Source organism: Helianthus annuus, chromosome 4 (genome assembly GCF_002127325.2).
Source record: "Helianthus annuus cultivar XRQ/B chromosome 4, HanXRQr2.0-SUNRISE, whole genome shotgun sequence".
NCBI classification, from domain to species: Eukaryota; Viridiplantae; Streptophyta; class Magnoliopsida; order Asterales; family Asteraceae; genus Helianthus; species Helianthus annuus.
This window is the reverse complement of record NC_035436.2, coordinates 47,738,466-47,757,454: the sequence shown is the minus strand read 5'-3', so window position 1 is coordinate 47,757,454 and position 18,989 is coordinate 47,738,466. Positions and strand designations below refer to the sequence as shown.

General features: G+C 37.1%; 1 protein-coding gene and 1 long non-coding RNA gene across 19 annotated transcripts; both read left to right on the top strand.

The window, feature by feature from the left end:
- Positions 1-1,118: 1,118 nt before the first annotated feature.
- LOC110936233 lies at positions 1,119-12,534 on the top strand. 17 transcript variants are annotated; one of them, XR_004891026.1, is made up of 11 exons: positions 1,124-1,439; positions 1,536-1,696; positions 1,884-2,142; positions 2,311-2,499; positions 3,312-3,476; positions 3,580-3,678; positions 3,755-3,960; positions 4,069-4,117; positions 4,238-4,318; positions 4,400-4,539; positions 12,145-12,534. It is a non-coding gene; the product is annotated as an uncharacterized LOC110936233 (long non-coding RNA). The 17 variants fall into 17 exon arrangements; XR_004891022.1 differs by having other exon boundaries at positions 4,065-4,117; positions 4,388-4,539; XR_004891020.1 differs by having other exon boundaries at positions 1,125-1,439; positions 4,065-4,117; positions 4,403-4,539.
- On the top strand, positions 12,535-13,583 carry LOC110936232. 2 transcript variants are annotated; one of them, XR_002589832.2, is made up of 3 exons: positions 12,535-12,621; positions 12,874-13,028; positions 13,130-13,583. XR_002589832.2 is itself a non-coding variant. In XM_035988879.1 (3 exons), the coding sequence occupies exons 2-3, from the start codon at positions 12,948-12,950 to the stop codon at positions 13,366-13,368; spliced, it is 336 nt and encodes a 111-aa protein (XP_035844772.1). In that variant the 5' UTR covers positions 12,535-12,621; positions 12,874-12,947; the 3' UTR covers positions 13,369-13,583. The 2 variants fall into 2 exon arrangements, 1 of the variants encoding a protein (XP_035844772.1); XM_035988879.1 differs by having other exon boundaries at positions 12,874-13,044.
- Positions 13,584-18,989: the final 5,406 nt, after the last annotated feature.

Below are 18,989 nucleotides of genomic sequence, written 5' to 3'. Positions count from 1 at the left end.
TGACCGACCACCTATGGTTTTATCGTAAACAAGGAGGGGACGATGAAGACGACGAGTGATTTTTTAGTGATTTTGTATTTTTTATTTAAATTATGACAATGTATTTTTTTTTTAAATTATGCCATTTTACTTTTTAGGACTTTGTAATGTTTTCTTTTATTTTATTATAATTATATGTTTTTTTTTAATTTTCTAGTTATTAAAGTTGCATTTAATTTAAAAAAATTAAATATATAAATAAAAAATAATAATTAGGTAATGATGATGGGGGCTTTAAACCACTGCATGCAAGTTAAAGAAAATAGATTTAAAGCCGCCTGTGTGACGTGACGGTAAGTTGACACTGAAATGGTGTGATAAAGCCTCTAAAAGCTTTTATACCTCACCCTTTGGCCTTAGGTGATTATGTGTTGGAGACGTGTTCAAAATTTGCGGCATGAGGATGACCCTGATAAGGTTCAACTTCGAACTGGGAATTACCCAGTTTTTTTATCTTCCGTGGTCCACACATCTACAGTTGGCAGATTAGATTCAAACCTATGTTTGGAGAATGGAATCTCAAATTGGAAGTGAAACCGAAATTGACATTATTTATTATATTTTATAATATTGATATTCAAACGTAATTTATCAGTCAACACTTTAGATATTTTTTATAAATAATATTTTATTATTATTATTATTATTATTATTATTATTATTATTATTATTATTATTATTATTATTATTATCATTATTTATAAAAATGTCTTCTTATAATAATGGCAATTGGTTATTAGAGTTAGAAATTGTGTTTTCTAAAACTAATCTATCTATACTATCCATTAAAGGAAAAATCTCAATGACATAAAAAAAATCGTATGTGGCAGCCATAGAGGCTGTCTAACAATGTTTTTCTTATGTTATCAACAATGAGGTGAAAGCCATGAAGATAGCATAGTGACATCATAAATTCAAACCACTGTCCCACTTTAAAATTTCAAAGGTCTGGCCCACATTCTTTCTACAAAGATCTGCCCATATTCTTTCTTCAAAGGTCTGCCTTTCAAAAAAAAAAAAAAAGGTCTGCCCACACATAAAAGACAAAGCTCTGCCCCATATTCAAAATTCAAAGCCTCTCTCACATTCAAAATTCAAAATTCAAAACCTCTGATGATTCAAAATTCTGGCTCCATATTCAAAATTCAAATCATAGTATAAAAATATCTTTTTAATTTCTCAAAGCTTATAAATTCTCAACTCTCTCTCTCTCTCTCTTTCTCTCTCTCTCTCAAAGCCCTAATTCTTTTCAATCTGAATTCGTTCAATCCGGGCTAATCGATTGGATTCGTAGAAACTAAAACAAAATCACCAGAAGAAATAATCGGAGACCGATCTATACGATTATACAATTATTATACGACGGTGGAGATGAAATAGAATAGGTTTGGGGAGATTAGGTAATCCAGTGACTTACGATCATTCTGTACTTCTCGTCGAATAATCTGGTTTCTCATGCTAACAGGTACGAATAATTAGCTGTAATTTCATTTCAGAATCTGTTTTTAGTGTGTGACTGCCGATCCTTACGGCACTGGAGGTTTTGGATAACGCGATGAGTGCTTGGAGTTGATTTCGAAGTCGATTAAGAACTTTAAGGTGTTGGTGTTCTTGCGAGGGTTTCTGATGGACTAGCTGCTATTGCCGCCAATTGCAGGTGAAATTTCGGTCATTGTATTGATCTATTTTTTGTGATAATTTGAATTTGTTATTGGAAGTTTATTTTGTATGGTGACGATTGTGATAAGAAGATTCCTTATTGATTAGAAATTAGCTTTTAGTGGAAGTTGCAACTATCTTGCTTTTAATCATTTAGAATATATGAGCTTTTTCATTTATTTCAGGATTGTGCGAAATTCATTAATTACAACCGGTATAGATCGGAATGACCAGCCAACATGTATGAAGCTGCACAATGGAAAAAAATGTGGTGTAATATAAATCAACAATAATAATATAAGAAGGGAAGCCTAGCAAATTGTGAAAGGATGTTGAAATACCAAAGTATTCAACGGTTGTCCATTTCATAGGTGTAGACACAATGAAAACTTTTTTTAATATGCTCAAATTGTGAAGGGGGTAAACTTAATGTACACATATAAGGTATTTGATTATTGCTCAAATACAAGGTATTTGAGCATGCATTTATATATATATATATATATATATATATATATATATATATATGCATACAGATTGATTATTACACATACAAGGTATTTGATAGTGATACCTTAATATTAGTACAGATTGATTAATACCATTCTGCAGAGACTTTTTAGGGGAACAGATAGTGAGCTTAGCCTTATTGGAAGATTAGCTGCGGTGCTTGTGCTGGTAATTTGAATTCGGCCGAGATATCGTTCTAACAATTGAAGATGCACTAGACGCTCTGTACGGTTGCCGAGATATCAGTAGATCTGTGTTTTGTATTCGGCCAACCATTAACATAAGTTCAAGGTAATTTTCGAATCGATTATTACATAAGGGGTATTGGATTTTAATAATCCCAAGTTTCACTGATTGGCCGGTAATAATCCCAACTTCAAAAACTGCCTACAACAGTCCCAACTTGTAAGATTTTGGCTACCAATGATCCTTGTCTAACTGGGTTATAACCCAGTTAGTTTTTTGAAGTTTTGAGCAGTAGAGAAGGTCACTAGAGGTTGGAGATGACAAGTGGTGGTCTCCTTTGGTGGTTTCAGGGGTAAAGAAGGTCGTCAGAATAAGTTGCAGGTCATCGGAGTTGCGTAGATGGTGGAAATTTTAAACTTTTGAGAAGCGGAGAAGATTACAGGAGGTCGAAGATGATTGGTGGTGGTCTCGTTTGGTGGTTTCAGGGGTAAAACGGGTCGCCGGAATAAGTTGCAGGTCACCAGCCCAACAAGGTTATAACCCAGTTAGACAAGGATCATTAGTGGCCAAAATCTTACAAGTTGGGACTGTTGTAGGCAATTTTTGAAGTTGGGATTATTACCGGCCAATTAGTGAAACTTGGGATTATTAAAATCCAATACCCCATTACATAATATGAAATTTGCCTTTCCGATTCTGGTGATTTGAATGACTATTCTACAAAATGGGAACAAGACGATTTTGATGCTTTTTGTTTCATAACTATGTGTTGTGGGCTGAAGGTTCATATATTGCTAGCGAGTCATTTAGGGTTTGGTGCAAGAAAAAAAAGTAATTTTACTTTTTCTAACCAATTTCAAGATGTCAACCCAAATAAATTGTTTTTAAATTTACTGTTTTTTCCTTAATATTGCAAGAAAATGATGAAGAGTGTGATGGCTTGGTGAAATCAAAGAGGGCATTTACAGATTTCTATTGCTTAAAAAGTGTGATGGGTTGATGAAATCATATTTTCGTTCCGATTTTGGTCAAACATAAAGGTCAACAAGACTGAAAAGCTTTCTATGTTTGATGTAGCAATGGTATGTAACAGTTACAGAAACATATTAATAATATAGTTTAGCATCTTTCACGTTCATTTGGTGAGAGATCTAAATCCCTTTTATTTTATTTGAATGCAAACAGAGGTACAGAGAAGCTGGACTCGACACAATCGTTTTGGCTGGAGCTGAATATGGAAGTGGAAGTTCACGAGACTGGGCTGCTAAAGGTCCAATGCTATAGGTAATTATTTGTGTAACAGTTTCATTGTTTAATTTGAAAAGAGGTTTTTAAGTTTTAATTTGTGATGATTTGTTAGGGGGTGAAAGCGGTGATAGCCAAGAGTTTCGAGAGAATCCATAGGAGCAACTTGGTTGGAATGGGTATCATTCCACTTTGTGATGATCTGTTTTTTTTTATTATGGACAAAAATCTGTAAGAACTTGGAGTCTTGAATTGAGAGATATCAAGGGAGGTTAGGGTTTTACTTATATTGCTTTCGGCTGGTAGTATGCTAAGGCAGAGGTTAGTGTTATTTTTGTAGTTAATTGATGAATTTCGTAATGTTTACATAGAGTAAGGTATGTTTAAATATAGTGATTGATGAATTTCGTAATGTTTACATACAGTAAGGTATGCTAAGGCAAAGTAATCTTCCGATTTGAGGGAGATGGCAGAATCAGTATCTTCAAACCCTAATTCTGTTGAATTTGTTAATTCAAAGTTTTGATTTTAAAATTTTAGCTGATATTACAATTTTAAGAGTTATATTTTAGTGATGTTATGGATCATGTGAATATAGGAACAGGCACCTTATGTAGCCAAAGCTGAGAAAATGAAGGCCGAGTATGAGAAGACCATGGAAGCCTACAACAAAAAGCAGGTAATCTTTGTTAATTAAACTGCATTTTTTATTGGCATATAAAGAGTAGAACAACTGATATGAGATTAGATCGATCCATAGCAGCAAGAAGAAGATCATAAGCAAAGAAAAGCCCGTGGACATTAGAGTGATGTATCACGCGAGTTTGATTGCAGAAAATAAATGAAAGCAAAAAGAATTCTTCTGGATTGGTTTCCCGGGTTTTTTTAATCACAAAACAGGTTAGTGACATAACTGTTTTTTTTTCGGGTGTGTTCGATCAACACTAATTAAGGAAATCATACAACAATGAAGAAGAGGTGTTAGGATCTGAGGCTCTCATGATTGTGTTTGTTTGCATAAAATGAACATTCAGAACATATGAAATGATGTAAGTGCAGCGGAAATGAATAGCAAACTTTGTAAACACAATCAAAGGAGAATATAGTTTGATAAACAATTTCTTTTTCATATAGTCAAAAGATTACATCAAAAAGCAAAAGATTACAATGCATGTTTACAGACTAAACTCCCCCTCAGCCTGATACTCCAAGGTTGGTTGCACAAGATGAACGGATTGGACTGGAGAAGAAGAATCTACTCAGTCAATCAAATGTAACAGTACAGGCTACTGTTACATTTATAAGCAGTCCAAACCACTGAAGCATCTTAGCTGACGTCACCATGAAAGTGACATCTAATGACCTAACAACCTATAAACACTGTTCTATACAACTACTGATATACAACATCTGATAATCAGTATAACACAAAACTAGAGATAACTACTGCTTCACATTCCACTGTTGTAGCCTGAGCACTGATGTTGAGCTTCAGTGCTTTCTTCAAAGGTGATCAGTCTTTGAGTGGGCAGTGCTTGAGTCTTCAGCAGTACTTAGAGTATCATCAGTGTTTAGTTCATCAGTTGTTGTAGTTGAGCAGCACTTAAGATCCATCAGCTGTTAGAATACCACTGTCAAGGGGAAAACAAAGTGTAAACTGCTGCTTATTGTTAGTCCACTGATGTGATCCGGTTTTGGCTTTACATTATCTGTTCCTCTGGTAGGGTTCAATCCTAACAATCTCCCCCTGGAACTGATAATGCCAAAACCCTTCATTATTCAGGACCTTTATTTCTCATCAAGAGTACCTTAGCTTGTTTCTTGAATTCAGCTTCAAATTCCTTGGCACTCTGGTCATCTTCATCCCTACACAGTGTAAGTTCAAGGAGATCCTGCAAATCTTCAACACTAAGGCCTAGTGCTTCTTTCCTTGATATGTACTTCACTTCGCCACTGGATCAGACCAAGGTCAATACGTGGGTCTTTTGATCAGACATCCACTTTAGTATTTTAAATCCTAATGGGTTTCTTGGGAGAGATTTATTCTTTGATGAGTTGGGGGATAATGGCCTTGTAAACACTTGCAAACTTTCAGATATTCTTTTGAAGGCTTCTTCAATAACTTTGTTTGCTGCAGCTATGTCTTCTGCAGTTTCTTGTTCAATAAGCTCTTGCCTTTCAATTTCTGACATGTCTGTTGCAGTGTTTGGTGATGCAGGTTTGTTTAACACCTTCTCAAAAAGGTTTTGAAGCCTTGTTGAGCTATCTTCTTTCAAACCCATTTTCATGATGGCGTCCTTGAAGTACTCTGCTTCTCTTTATTTGACCTCTTCCTCAGTCAGCTGTTTACCTTCTTTTTGGTCTGACACAAAAGTAGGATTGTATGCTGATTTGAACATTGTTCTGAGGTTTTCAATCTGCTGTTCAAGTTTCGTCATATGTTCTCGATTCTTTGAAGCACTTGAAGCAGTTATCTTTCTTTTCTTCAGCCTTTTACAGGCTTCATCAGTCTGCTGCCTGGACCATTTTGATATGGCTTCAGTAGTATCCATTTTTGCATCCACTAGCTCCTTTTTCTTTCCTTTGTACTCAGCAGTGAGGTCAGCAATGAGCTTTTTGTATTTGCTCCAGTTTGGAGCATTTTTCTTCTTTGTAGGATCATCTTTGATTCTGTCAATCCTCTAAGCTTCATGCTTTAATGCAACTAATGGCCATTCTTCAAACTGTTGTTCTTCAGCAGGATAGAATTTCTCTTTCATGATGTAGGCTAGATACTGTTTCCTTAACTTTTTCTTTTAATCAGCCTTTTCTTTGAAGAGCTCTTGTGCAAATTCTTCTATCTGCTTTACTTTTGTGAGGTAGAACTCCAGTATTTTAGCAATGCCTTCGTCGCTTAGACCTTCACTTTCACTATCAACCTTAGCTTTTACCTTAGCTTGCCTTGCCTTGATCTTGAGGTAATCATCCATATCCTCTGGTGGCATGTAGCCTATGAGTGAGGAGAATCTTCTTTTTGAAGGATCTTCTTCTGTATAGAATTGCCTCATCTCATTTTTGAGAGCTTCAAGTTCCAGTGGATATTTTGCAGCATTAGGATCATGTATTCCCTCATTGGCAGGGATTGGCTTTCTTTTTCTACTGAGGAGCTTTGGTTGTGATATAGGAAAGGTGATAGCAGTGGTGGATGATTGACTAACAACTGCTGAAACAACTGGTGTCTCAACTGCTGTTGTCATTACAACTGCTGATGTATCAGCAGATGTCTTCTGCTTTTGAGCAGGGGTTATGATGGCAGTTGTTTGAGTGGTGATCAGTGTTTGACTAACGGTAGTTGAAACAACTGGTGTTTCAACCACTGCTGCCATTACAACAATGTTATAACATCTGTTGTCTTCTGCTTTTTGGCAGGGGGTGATGATGGTTTGGCTGTTTGTGATGGTAATGGTGGTTTTTGTGCTGTAGACACAGATGGTGGTGGAACAGTGGTTGTGATGGTGTGTAATAGAGTGGTGTGTGTTGGAGGTGTGTGTGTTGATGACGTGGCAGCTGTTTGGCTACTGACAGCAGTTTTTGTAACTACTGATGTATCAGCTGTTTGATTTGAAGTTTTTGTATCAGCTGTTTTTGTAACTACTGATGTATCTTCTGGTTCAATATACAACCCATCTTCTATTCCTTTCTTTCTCAACTTGATTTTCTCCCCCTTTTTGGCATTATCTGCAAGGGGTGTATCCATGAAGAGGATGGAAGATGGAACTTTTTCACTATGGGCAGTCTTTTGTATGCTGGCCTTTATAGCCTTGATATCTGCTTGAGTGTCTTTAAACCTTGATTCTACCATGTTGGTTAGCATTTGTACTTAAATAGTATGCTTTTGATCAGCCATATGTTGCTGTTTTTCAAGCATGGGTTGAAAAATATTCCAAAGCTCATTTGCAGCAAATGCATGTTGTGCAGGTGCTTGAGCAGGAACAGCAGTAGCTTGTGCTTTCTGAGCTTTTAAAATCTCTTGCACCATATCTTTAATTTCAGCAACTAAATCTTCAAGTTTTTCAACTCTTTTCGTCAATTCCTGATATTTTGAATCATCACCTACATTAGTAGGATCATCTGAATCCCCACCAGTGGTGGTTGTACCAATGTGTGACATAGTAACTGAGTCCCAAAAATCATCCATTGATGCCCCTTTTTTCTTGGTACCGGGGACTTCTTTCTTCAGCACTCGATAAACCTTTGATGATACCGGTGGTTGAAATCAACTCACTGGTGGTTACCGATGTTGCCATGGAAGAAATTGCCTTCAAGGGAGTCTTATTTATGAAACAACTGTCCAACTGAAGATCTGTTGATCCATCAGTTGTAGTTGCTGCTCCACTTGAACTACCACCGAGAGTTACTTGTAACTCAGGGGGTGTAACCTCCTCAGCTGTTGTTGGGATAGCAGAGGTATAAGCATCAGACCTAGTCACTTGTGGAGGTATACTCTCAGTAATGGGTGATAGAGAGGAACTGGTTTGTGTCTGTGCAATATCAACTGCATGCAACAAGGTATTATTGATTTTGGCATTATGATTGGTGAGGGTATGGGTGTTGAAAGAGATATGTCCTTGGGATCAGGACTGTGGAAGATAGATCCGAGTGGATCCAGAGCTTCATAATTTGGTGTCCCTGTGGTTACAACCTGATCCTTTTGTGAGGATGCAGGAGGAGTTTGAGGCTGGGGTTGAGATCTTTCTTCCACCTGCTGTGAGGAAGTAGCAGCAGTGGTTATTGGTGACTTTTGTGCTGTCACTGGCATTGTCTCTGTGATCTCATCTTCCAGGTTTGGTGGGTTTTCTGGATGTTTTTCTTTTGGTCTTTTTGGTAATGTCAGGTGTGGGTTTCAGAGCAGTGGTTGTGTTGCTCTGATCACCTGGAGCAGTGGGCTCAGCAGAAGTTGCCTGAGGATCAGTGGCACTTTCTAAAGTCTGCTCAGGCACTTTTGCTTTTAATTTTATTGGTGCCATCATTCTTGAAAATGTTTCAATTGTTAAACTTTTTATTTGAAAATGGACACCTTGTTTGGGCAAATTTTCATCCTCTTTTTCAAACTTTTGTTTAAAGTAATAGCTCAGAAATCTTGGAAAAGGAAGAAATGATTTGCTGTCAACATTCTTTACCATGTCATTGAAGATTTCCTGGGAATAGTTGTAATCTTTATTGTTTAGAATAGCATATCCCAGGCACTGAATCTTCAACGGTATTTCATTAAACGCTGTTGTTTTATTAGAAACACAACTTAAAAGTGTGTGGAATAAAAATCTGGGTGCAGATGGAAAATAACCTTTTTGTAAGGTATCTACCTTTGATTGTTCTGCATACCCTCTTTTCAGAAAATCAGCTTTTAACTCGGTTTTATCAAAAGAAGTTTTACCTTTCAGATCGTCGAGTTTGAAGACCTCTGAGATTGATTGTGGGGTGATTTGAAATGCTTTACCCTGTATCGAGGAGTTAATGGCTACTACTTTCTTGTCTTGTTTTTCAAGATTTGCATTTTTCCAAAACTCTCTCTGGGTTTGCAAGTAAATGGGAGCATCTGCTGTCAACAAAGTTTTACACTTTGATGCAGATAGTGTATCAATGATGGAGTCGAAGGTGTGGTTATCGGTAGGTTTTGTGAGGAGACCTACGTAGTTATGGGGTGATTTGTATGGGATTTCAATGGTTTCGGTCGTTTGAGCGACCTCTTTTGAAGATGATGGTGATTTTGGTTTAGATTTTGATTTTGATTTTGACTTCGTCATGTTGATGAAGAAGAATCAGAGAATGTTTTGAGAAGAAGGGTTGGAAACTGCTTTGAGAAAAGAACTTTGGAATTCAATTCGACAGTGTAAAACCCTGTTTGGGGGTTTAGGGCAGGGTTTTATTTAGGGAAAAAGTGATCGCTGATGTGGCAGCGGTTATTTTGATCTGAAGGCTAAAAACTGACCACGTGTCAAACACTGATGAAATGAATGAAGAGTGGAGACCAGTTGTTTTAAGAACCACTGATGAATCAAGCATCAGTGGTTACAACGGTAATAATGTGAAAACAGTAGAAGATTTTTACTATCAGTGGATAGTATATCAGTGGATAAGACACTGATTTTGAGCATCAGTGCTTTAGCAAAATGAGAAATCAGTGATAGACTTTCAGCAGTGGATAGTTTTTAGAGATCAGATGTTTGAACAAAACAGTGATTAGAGTAAATGATACAGATTTGAAGAGCAAATATTTCAGCAACTGTTTTGAGAATTTTCATTCAAGGTTTTGCCACATGTCAATTTTGAAGAACAGTGGTTAAGTACCCCAGATGATGAAAACTTTTTACTAAGGCATCTCATTATCGTTTAATATTCAAATTAAAACATAAATACCTCAGTAGTTTAAGCACTGTTTAGCAATCAACCTTTGATGTTTAAAACACCCCTAAAAATGACATGACCTTGACATATGTACCTTTTCCTCTTGACCCATTTATGAGGACAATAATACCAACAAAAATAAGGTATTATATCCTGACAGGTAACACAGACAATTGCCAACAAAAACAAGCAAAAGTTCAAAATACATTATTCTTTTAAAAAAAATCGAACAATATATCCTGGTTATTTGAGAAAATCCTTTGAATGAAAAAAATGATTAAGGAATTTTATGAAAACAGCATCAAGGAGGATCTGGTAAATTTTCAATAAGATACGTAATCATATCATTCTTAAGTTTAACAAAATGGTCAGTTGATTGCAAACATGAGGACACATGGATGAAAAATTTGTCCAGTCCTCTTTGGAGTTCATTCACCGGAATCAAAACCTTTTCCTGATCAAATGGATGCACATAGTTGCTTAATGATCATTATTACTCTAAACTATGACTCATAAGTGTTTTATGTTTATACTCTTTTCTTTTGACTTGAGAAGTTTTGAGATAAACACACTTCTGAGTTTTTGTGAATTTTCTTCTTCCCTTTTTACCCTTCCCAATCATAAGTATTGAAATACTTACTGAGGGATATTTTTGAAGGAATACATGTTCCAGAATCATTTTGCAGTAATGTTTTGAGAGATCTGGCCACATTTGTGCACGTTTTATTACCAGATCTCACATTACATATGATTAGGACTGTTTTGACTCCTTATTTTCTTAATGTGTTTTGACAAAGTTGATATGGTCCTTTTGAGGATTCTCAACCTGCCTTTGAGCACATAAGAAATTTTCACTAAAGCTTTATTTCCCTCTTTTAGAGTTAGCAAAACACTAATGTTTACATGAACATAGGTTTTGCTGATCTGAGGTGCATACTTTAGGATTATGAAAACATCACAAATTTCATAACAACAGTTGAAATCAATTTTGAATGAAGATCAACATACCATAGTTGCCAGATAAGTTTCCAGATCTGGAAACTATGAATGATTTTGTGCATGATATCACCAGCTGTATGAGATTTGTGAATCTTATGACATCTTGGTTGTTTTACAGAGTTTCTGAATAACCATTTTGATCATGATTTACTCGTTACTCTGTTTTACAACTGAATGCAACCATCCTTAGTATCAATGAATTGTGAGCTGAACTGTTATGTCAAATTGATTGTTAGATCGAATTTGACTGTCCAAGCTCTAATACCAATTGTTAGGATGTGAGGCTCTCATGATTGTGTTTGTTTGCATAAAATGAACATTCAGAACATATGAAATGATGTAAGTGCAGCGGAAATGAATAGCAAACTTTGTAAACACAATCAAAGGAGAATATAGTTTGATAAACAATTGCTTTTTCATATAGTCAAAAGATTACATCAAAAGCAAAAGATTACAATGCATGCTTACAGACTAAACTCCCCCTCAGCCTGATACTCCAAGGTTGGTTGCACAAGATGAAAGGATTGGACTGGAGAAGAAGAATCTACTCAGTCAATCAAATGTAACAGTACAGGCTACTGTTACATTTATAAGCAGTCCAAACCACTGAAGCATCTTAGCTGACGTCACCATGAAAGTGATATCTAACGACCTAACAACCTATAAACACTGTTCTATACAACTACTAATATACAACATCTGATAATCAGTATAATACAAAACTAGAGATAACTACTGCTTCACGTTCCACTGTTGTAGCCTGAGCACTGATGTTGAGCTTCAGTGCTTTCTTCAAAGGTGATCAGTCTTTGAGTGGGCAGTGCTTGAGTCTTCAGCAGTACTTAGAGTATCATCAGTGTTTAGTTCATCAGTTGTTGTAGTTGAGCAGCACTTAAGATCCATCAGCTGTTAGAATACCACTGTCAAGGGGAAAGCAAAGTGTAAACTGCTGCTTATTGTTAGTCCACTGATGTGATCCGGTTTTGGCTTTACATTATCTGTTCCTCTGGTAGGGTTCAATCCCAACAAGAGGTTTTCCAGATTTGTGACTGGCCGGATGGATATGTCAGTAGCAACAACTGTGGTGAAGTTTAATATGAGCGGTGTGCTTGTGTTTTGCAGATCAAATGACGTGAATCGCAGTCAAGCGCATGGCTATGCGAGTTAATATGGTCAAGGGACTGATAGGGGATGTGGTCATGGGAATGATCAGGCTAGGAGAAGCTGAAACTATCTAGGAATTGCATCGAGAGATCTTAGAGATCAACTATAGCGAGAAAGAGAAAAGAATGAGACATGGATCCTCGGAGACGAGTTAAGTGTATTTATTTCCCAATTAAGCTTATTCTAATTTAGATTAGTTTCTAAAGAAAAAGGACGAACGGATCTTAATATGGAGATGAATATAGGAAAATATTATAAATTCGAAGATTTAATAAAATGGTTTATTTTAATTGTTTTGGTTTATCAATTAATTGTTTTGTTTTACTGATTATGAGTTTGTTTCAATGAAACCGGGCTATGGGTGGTAAAGATGAGGATGATGATTCTGACAAATCCAAGTCTGAGGTTAACAACGAGGAGGACAGTGATGATGAGGTATGTTGTCAAATGTTTAAACTCTCAAGTGTTCATCTGTTTTGTTAAAAGTTTGTTTTTAAGTTTATAAAAACCATTAAATTTACTATGATCCCATTTTAATGAAACATCATGTGATTTTATACAATGTTGATTATATTGTTTTTTATAAAAGAAAATTTGAGAACGGATTAGACCTTTGATTGTTGGCTGTCAAGAAATGGATTACTCATATTTTTGTTGTGTTTGATGTTTTCATTTTGTGTTTTGCAGGTGGAGGACGATGACTAAGTTAGAAAATCAGAAAAAAGGATTCGCCTGTTGACAGTTTGTTTCTATAGAAGGCAATGAAGGATAAGATGATTACCATAGAAGAAGTGCAGCAGTGTTTAGATGATCTTGATGAAACAAGCACTTCACAAAAGCAGGTAGAAAAAGTCTTAGGTACTCCAATATTTGTTTCTATATTAAGAATAACAAAATCATCATGGTCTTGGTATCTTCTAACCAACATGGCTTTCATGTTCAGTTCCACCATATTACGAAGACTTTGATGAAGATATTGAAGACGAGTTGGATAAACTCATGGATGAAAGTAGAAACACATCAGCAGATGGTGCCGCAAGGGAACATGAAACCACCTCGGGAACAGCTGAATCGCTGAGTAACACCCTCTCAGCTCTTAAGCTTGCAGATAATGATGTGACCGTAAGGGAACCAACAGAAGTATCAAATGTATCAAAGGTTCTTGAGCTTACACATTCCTGATGATTGATGATTATCCTCCATTTGTACAACTTACATGTACTACAAAAAAATGCCCTTGATGTATTTACATCGCGTGTAGTGTTTAGCTTCAATGAGTTGTTAAAGAGTGTTTCGGATTGTCTATTAAAACTGTAGTGTGATAATAAGGCAAAACTCTTGTGATCTAAACTCAAGTCTGGGGACGCTTTTGCAGCGAAAAGGAACATGTTCTATCGTCTTGCCTAGGCTCGGTCAATCAAATGTATGATCAGATGTATTTGCAAAACTATTGTGATCTAAACTCATAGTTTAACTTTGTGATTATGATTTATGAATCTTCTGAGTGTGATATGATGTAGTTTATGTATTTGCAATAACAGCTATGTATATGGCAACCCACACGGACTGATCAGAAAGTACAGAAAGTACGAAGTCCATATAATCAGATGATCCTGATATGCTAAAGTAAGTGCATTTCTTCAATATGAGTTTGTATTATTTTTTCATAACTAATGCTCATCATTTTAAAACCACTGTTGTTGATACAATGGTTGATAGATCTGTTGACTTTGGTCGACAGATGGATAAAAACAGATGTTTGAAACCCCTGTTGGGTTAAAACAGTGTTTTGTGGAGAAAACAATAGTTGCTTTTTTTCCAAACAGTGGTTTGAATTTGGTCAAACAGTAGTTTGACTTTGGTCAAACAGACTTTTGAACCACTAAGAATCATAGTTTTTCAAGCAGTAGTTTGACTTCGGTCAAACAAACTTTTTTTACAAACAGTGGTTGCTCTTGTGACTGAGAACGGTGCACAAGAGACTGGAGACAATCCTGTTCAGATGGAGGGTGAAACCGCTGTTTGGTTAAAACTGTTGGATCTGAGTTTCTTTTTGATTGTATTTTGTGTTTGAAATTCAGATGAAAATGGATGAGTTGTGCAGCGGAATTAAAATGAAAACAAACTTTGCATACAATCAAATGAGAGTAATACTTTAATCAAACATCTTTTACACTATGAACCGAATGATTGAATTTAATTTCAACAACGATTACAAAGATAGATGTATGAATGCAAACTCCCCCTCAGCCCGAGCTCAGTAGTTTGTTCGTGCAAAGAAGACGAATGATGTAAAGAGCTAATAGAACAGTACAAAGTACTGAACTATTTATAGGCACTTGCAAACTACTGAGCATCTTTGCTGACGTCACCATGAAAGTGACATCTAACCTCCCAACAAACTCTAATCTCTGATCTATGCAGACACTGCTTGTGTTAACTACTGCTAATACATTCTATTACAAAACAGACTTTAGAACAACTGCTGCAACCTTCTACTGCTGTGAACCCAGCAGCACTTGTCCGGATCAGCAGTGCTTGACTCAAGGCAGTAGATTGAATCAGCAGGACTTTAGTCTTTCATCAGATCTTTAATTGAGCAGCAGTTATGAGTCAGTAGTTTGGTAAGATCAGCAGATAGGAGGTCATCAGTAGTTGTAATCACTTTCAAGGGGAGAGATTTGTGTATCAGCATCTGCTTATTCATAATCCACTGTTCTGATCCAGTTTTGGCTTTAATTATCTGTTCCTCTGATAGGGTTCAATCCCAACAATCTCCCCCTGGAACAGATAATGCCAAAACCCTTCATTATTTGTGGATACTTTATTGCCTCATTAACAGCTCCCTTATCTGACCTTTAAATTGTAATTCAAAGTCAAGGGCATCTGTATTTTCATCATCCCTGCTTTGTGGAAGATCAAGGAGATCCTGCAAATCTTCAAGACTCAGGCCAAGAGCTTGTTCCCTTGATATTTTATCCACTACTCCACCAGACCTGAGCAAAGTCAATACGCAGGTCTGTTTGTCAGTTGCCCACTTTTGTATTTTTGAGCCTGGTGGGTTTCTTGGGAGATGTTTATTTGCAGAAGTATTTGGTGAGGCTGGCCGGTTCATCACTGGCTGAGCAGTGGTAGCAGAGTTTTCCTGTTCAAGTTCTTCTTTTAACGTTCTTAACAAGCCTTCTTTTAAGACAACATTTCCAGCAAGAATTTCTTGAACAGTTTCAGCTCCAAATTGGCTTTGTGTCCTTCTTTTGTAGATGGCAGTACCAACTAGAGCAGTGGCTCTCCTGGTTTGCAGCTTTGATGGTCCTTTTGAAACCGCTGCTTCAGGGTAGTCAGGTTTTTGAGGAATTTTTGGATCTTTCTTCCTTAATTCCTCCAACCTTTTGTAGGTTGACCTGACCAAATCTTCTTTCCATCTAGCAACTTGTCTTTTGGTACCAAATTCAGCAACAACCAATTCTTCTTTCATTCTTTTTAGTTCCAACTGCTTTTCAGGTACATTCTTTTTGAACTTTGCCCAATCAGGAGGAGTGTGAGTGACTTTCCTTTTTATCATAACTTGAATTCTGGCTGATTCAGCTTCAAGCTCTGGAACAGTCCACTCTTTGTACATGTGTCTCTCTCCTTTGTATTTCTTGTAGAACATAATGCTTTCAATGTAGTCTTTCTTCAGAGTTTCAGCTGCTCTTTCTGAAATTTGTTGACTGACATTATTAGCAAAACGTTCTAGGGAACTGACTTGTGTGAGCAGATATTGGTAGTATCGTGATACTTCTTTGTCAGATTTCCCTTGTGTGTTTCTTTTTGAGATATCCTCTGCTTGCTTGGCCTTTATCTTCAAATATTCTTCAATGTTTTTGGGCCAGGGATATCCTTTGATTGAAGGCAAACTCCTTTTGGCAGGGTCATCCTCAGTATAGAAGGATTTTATCTCTTCTCTGACAGCTTCTAGTTCAAGAGGGAATTGAACACCTGCAGGAGGTAAGGGTTTGTGCATTGGAATAGAAGAAAGTGGAACTGGTTTTGGTATATTGACAAGAGCTGAAGGTTTTGAAGATGGTTGGGATGGTGCAGTGACATCATCTTTAGGAATTAGCCTTCTTCTCTTTATTTGAGGAGGGACTGATGATGTTTTGGATGGAAAGGTGGTTGTAGTGGCAGTGGTTTGTGATAGACTAACAGCTGTTGGAACAACTGGTGTTCCAACCACTGTTGTGTTTACAGCAGAAGTTATAACAACTGCTGTCTTCTGTCTTTTGACAGGAGGTGATTGTGATTTTGGTGGTGATGGAGGTAAAACATTGGATGTAGTGTGTGTTGACGTGGTGTGTGTTGAAGTGGGAGCAGATGTTGAACCTACTGAAGTACCAACAGCAGCTGATACACCAGGAGTTACAACAGCTGTTTTAGGTGGTGGTTTTTGAGCAGACTTTGAACGTCTGACCGGAATGGATTTGGGTAGCCTTACTTTTCTAGTAGGCTTCTTCTTTTCATCAAAGAGATTTTCATCATCTCTTGACCCTAAAGTACCCTGATCCAGATAATCCACCTTGGCTTTCTTTTTGGCCTCTCTATCCCTTTTTACACATGCAAGTGCTTCTGCAAGTGCATTTGTAGTCACATCAAGTTTCTTACTCCCATCTGGCAAAGGAATCTGTTTGGTCATCTTGGAATTTTCTGGTGCGAGGTAAAGACCATCTGTTATTCCTTTCCTTCTCCATTCCTGAATTTTCTCCCCCTTTTTGGCATTATCTTCGGGGAGTTGATCAATGAAAAATACTGGTGGAGGAGCAGTGCCAGTGGAGTGCAGGATCTGAGATTTGAGAGCCTTTAGATCAGCCTGAGTGTCTCTGTACCTAGACTCCATAGCATTTCTTAATTGTTGAACATGTTTTTCATGTTGCTGATCTGCTATCTGTGCTTGACGATGGAGAAAAGGTTGAAATAGATTCTAGAGCTCATTTGTAGCAGGTGCCTGTTGTAGAGTAGGTGCTTGAGGTGGAACAGCAGTGGATTGTACCTTTTGTACTTGTAACAACTGTTGTAGCATTTCTTTGAGTTCTGCAACAGAGTTATCAAGTTTTTCAACACGAGCCGTCAATTTCTGGTACTTTAAACCATCACCCAATTTAATGGGATCATCTGATTTCCCACTATCAGTGGTTTTATCAGTGGTAGAAGTAGGGAGTTTATTCCAAACATTAACCACTGATGCCCCTTTTTCTTGGTACTGGGGTCTTCTTCCTTCAACACTTGACAACCTTTTGATGTTGCCAGTAGGACAAATAAATCCGCTGGTGGTTGACAGAGGTGCTATAAAAGGAATTGCCTCCAAGGAAGTCTTATTGATGTAACCACTGTCCAACTGTAAATCTGTAGGTTCAACAGTTGTAGTGGCTGCTTCACTTGGATTACCACAAAGAGTTACTTGTAACTCAATGGGTTTAACCTCCTCAGGTTGTGATGGTGGGTTAGCAAAGAATGATACAGCAGGCTCAGTCATTTGTGGAGGTAAATTCTCATTGATAGGTGATTGAGAAGGACTGAGTAATGCCTGGTTCAAATCAATTGCATCCAACAGTAATTGTGTTTTTGGTGGAATTGAGGATGTGATGGTAGGTGTAGGAAGCGGATTTGCTCCGGGCATTGAGCTGTGGATGATGGAAACAAGTGTATCCAGAGCATCATGATGTGGTGGCCCTTTGTGTACAACCTGTTCTTTTTGTGAAGAAGCAGGAGGAGTTATGGTTATGGGTTGAGATATTTATACCATCTGCTGTGAGGAAGTAGCAGCAGTGGTTTCTTGTGACGCTTGTGTTGTCACAGGCATTAACTCTGGTATCTCATCCTCCAGAGTTGCCATTTTGATTGGTTTGGGGGGTTTTTGATTTTTCTTTTTGTAGGGCTTTTTGGGTTTTGTAGGTGTGGGTTTCAAAACAGTTGGTCTGCGTAACACCCCAAAACTCAAATTATTTAGTTGCTAATATGTTATCAGGTTTAAAAGATGGGAATGTAATAACTAGGTTATTAAACCTAGTTAAATGCTTGGTTAAAACAACTAAGAATATGAAATTGGGTAAATTATGAATAAGTGACAATCATGAGGGGTTGATATGTAATAAAAGGAAAGATAAAATATAAAATTAAAATTAAAACCCTAATATCACACACCTGGGCGTGTGTGTCGATCAGGGCAGGAGAAGAAAAGGGGGAAAGCCCCTAATTATCACAAATTCAGCAAATTAAAGCCCTAGATGTGATTTTGAGTCCATGCATGTCTCGATTTTCGAATCATCTATGCATTCTTGAACACAAGGTGTAGCAAGGCTTGGAAGAGAACATGGAAAACAAGTGGAAATGGTGACGACTTTCTTACGGGCTAAGGTAAGTGATCTCGATTCACTTATTAGTATGTATATAGAATTTTGATATTTATGAATGTGGGGAAATCATGTATGGTTGTGTAATAAAAGAGAGAATTAAGATAAGTAATTCTTTTGTTAAACGAAGGTAGTTACCTAAGATGAAGGTAAATTGATGGGATTAAACGGGTCGAATAAATGTGCATAGGTAATGAAGCAATATGTAATTCGTAAAGACTAAGGACCCGGGGTAAGGTTCTTAGTCAATTATGAAAGGAATTGTTTTACGGATGTTTGGGAACAAGTTTCAAGTGCAACGGATGCGAAACGAGCAAGTTATGCAAATTTTAATATTAAAATGGGATGCTGAACTGGGCTTCACCGTAGCTTACGGTGCCCACCGTAAGCTACGGTGGGAGCTGGAGCCCTACTTCT

Coding starts and splice junctions, on each gene's coding strand:
- LOC110936232 (XM_035988879.1), top strand. CDS start 12,948: ATGAAGGATAAGATGATTACCATAGAAGAAGTGCAGCAGTGTTTAGAT. Junction 13,045..13,129: donor GCAGGTAGAAAAAGTCTTAG/GTACTCCAATAT, acceptor TTTCATGTTCAG/TTCCACCATATTACGAAGAC.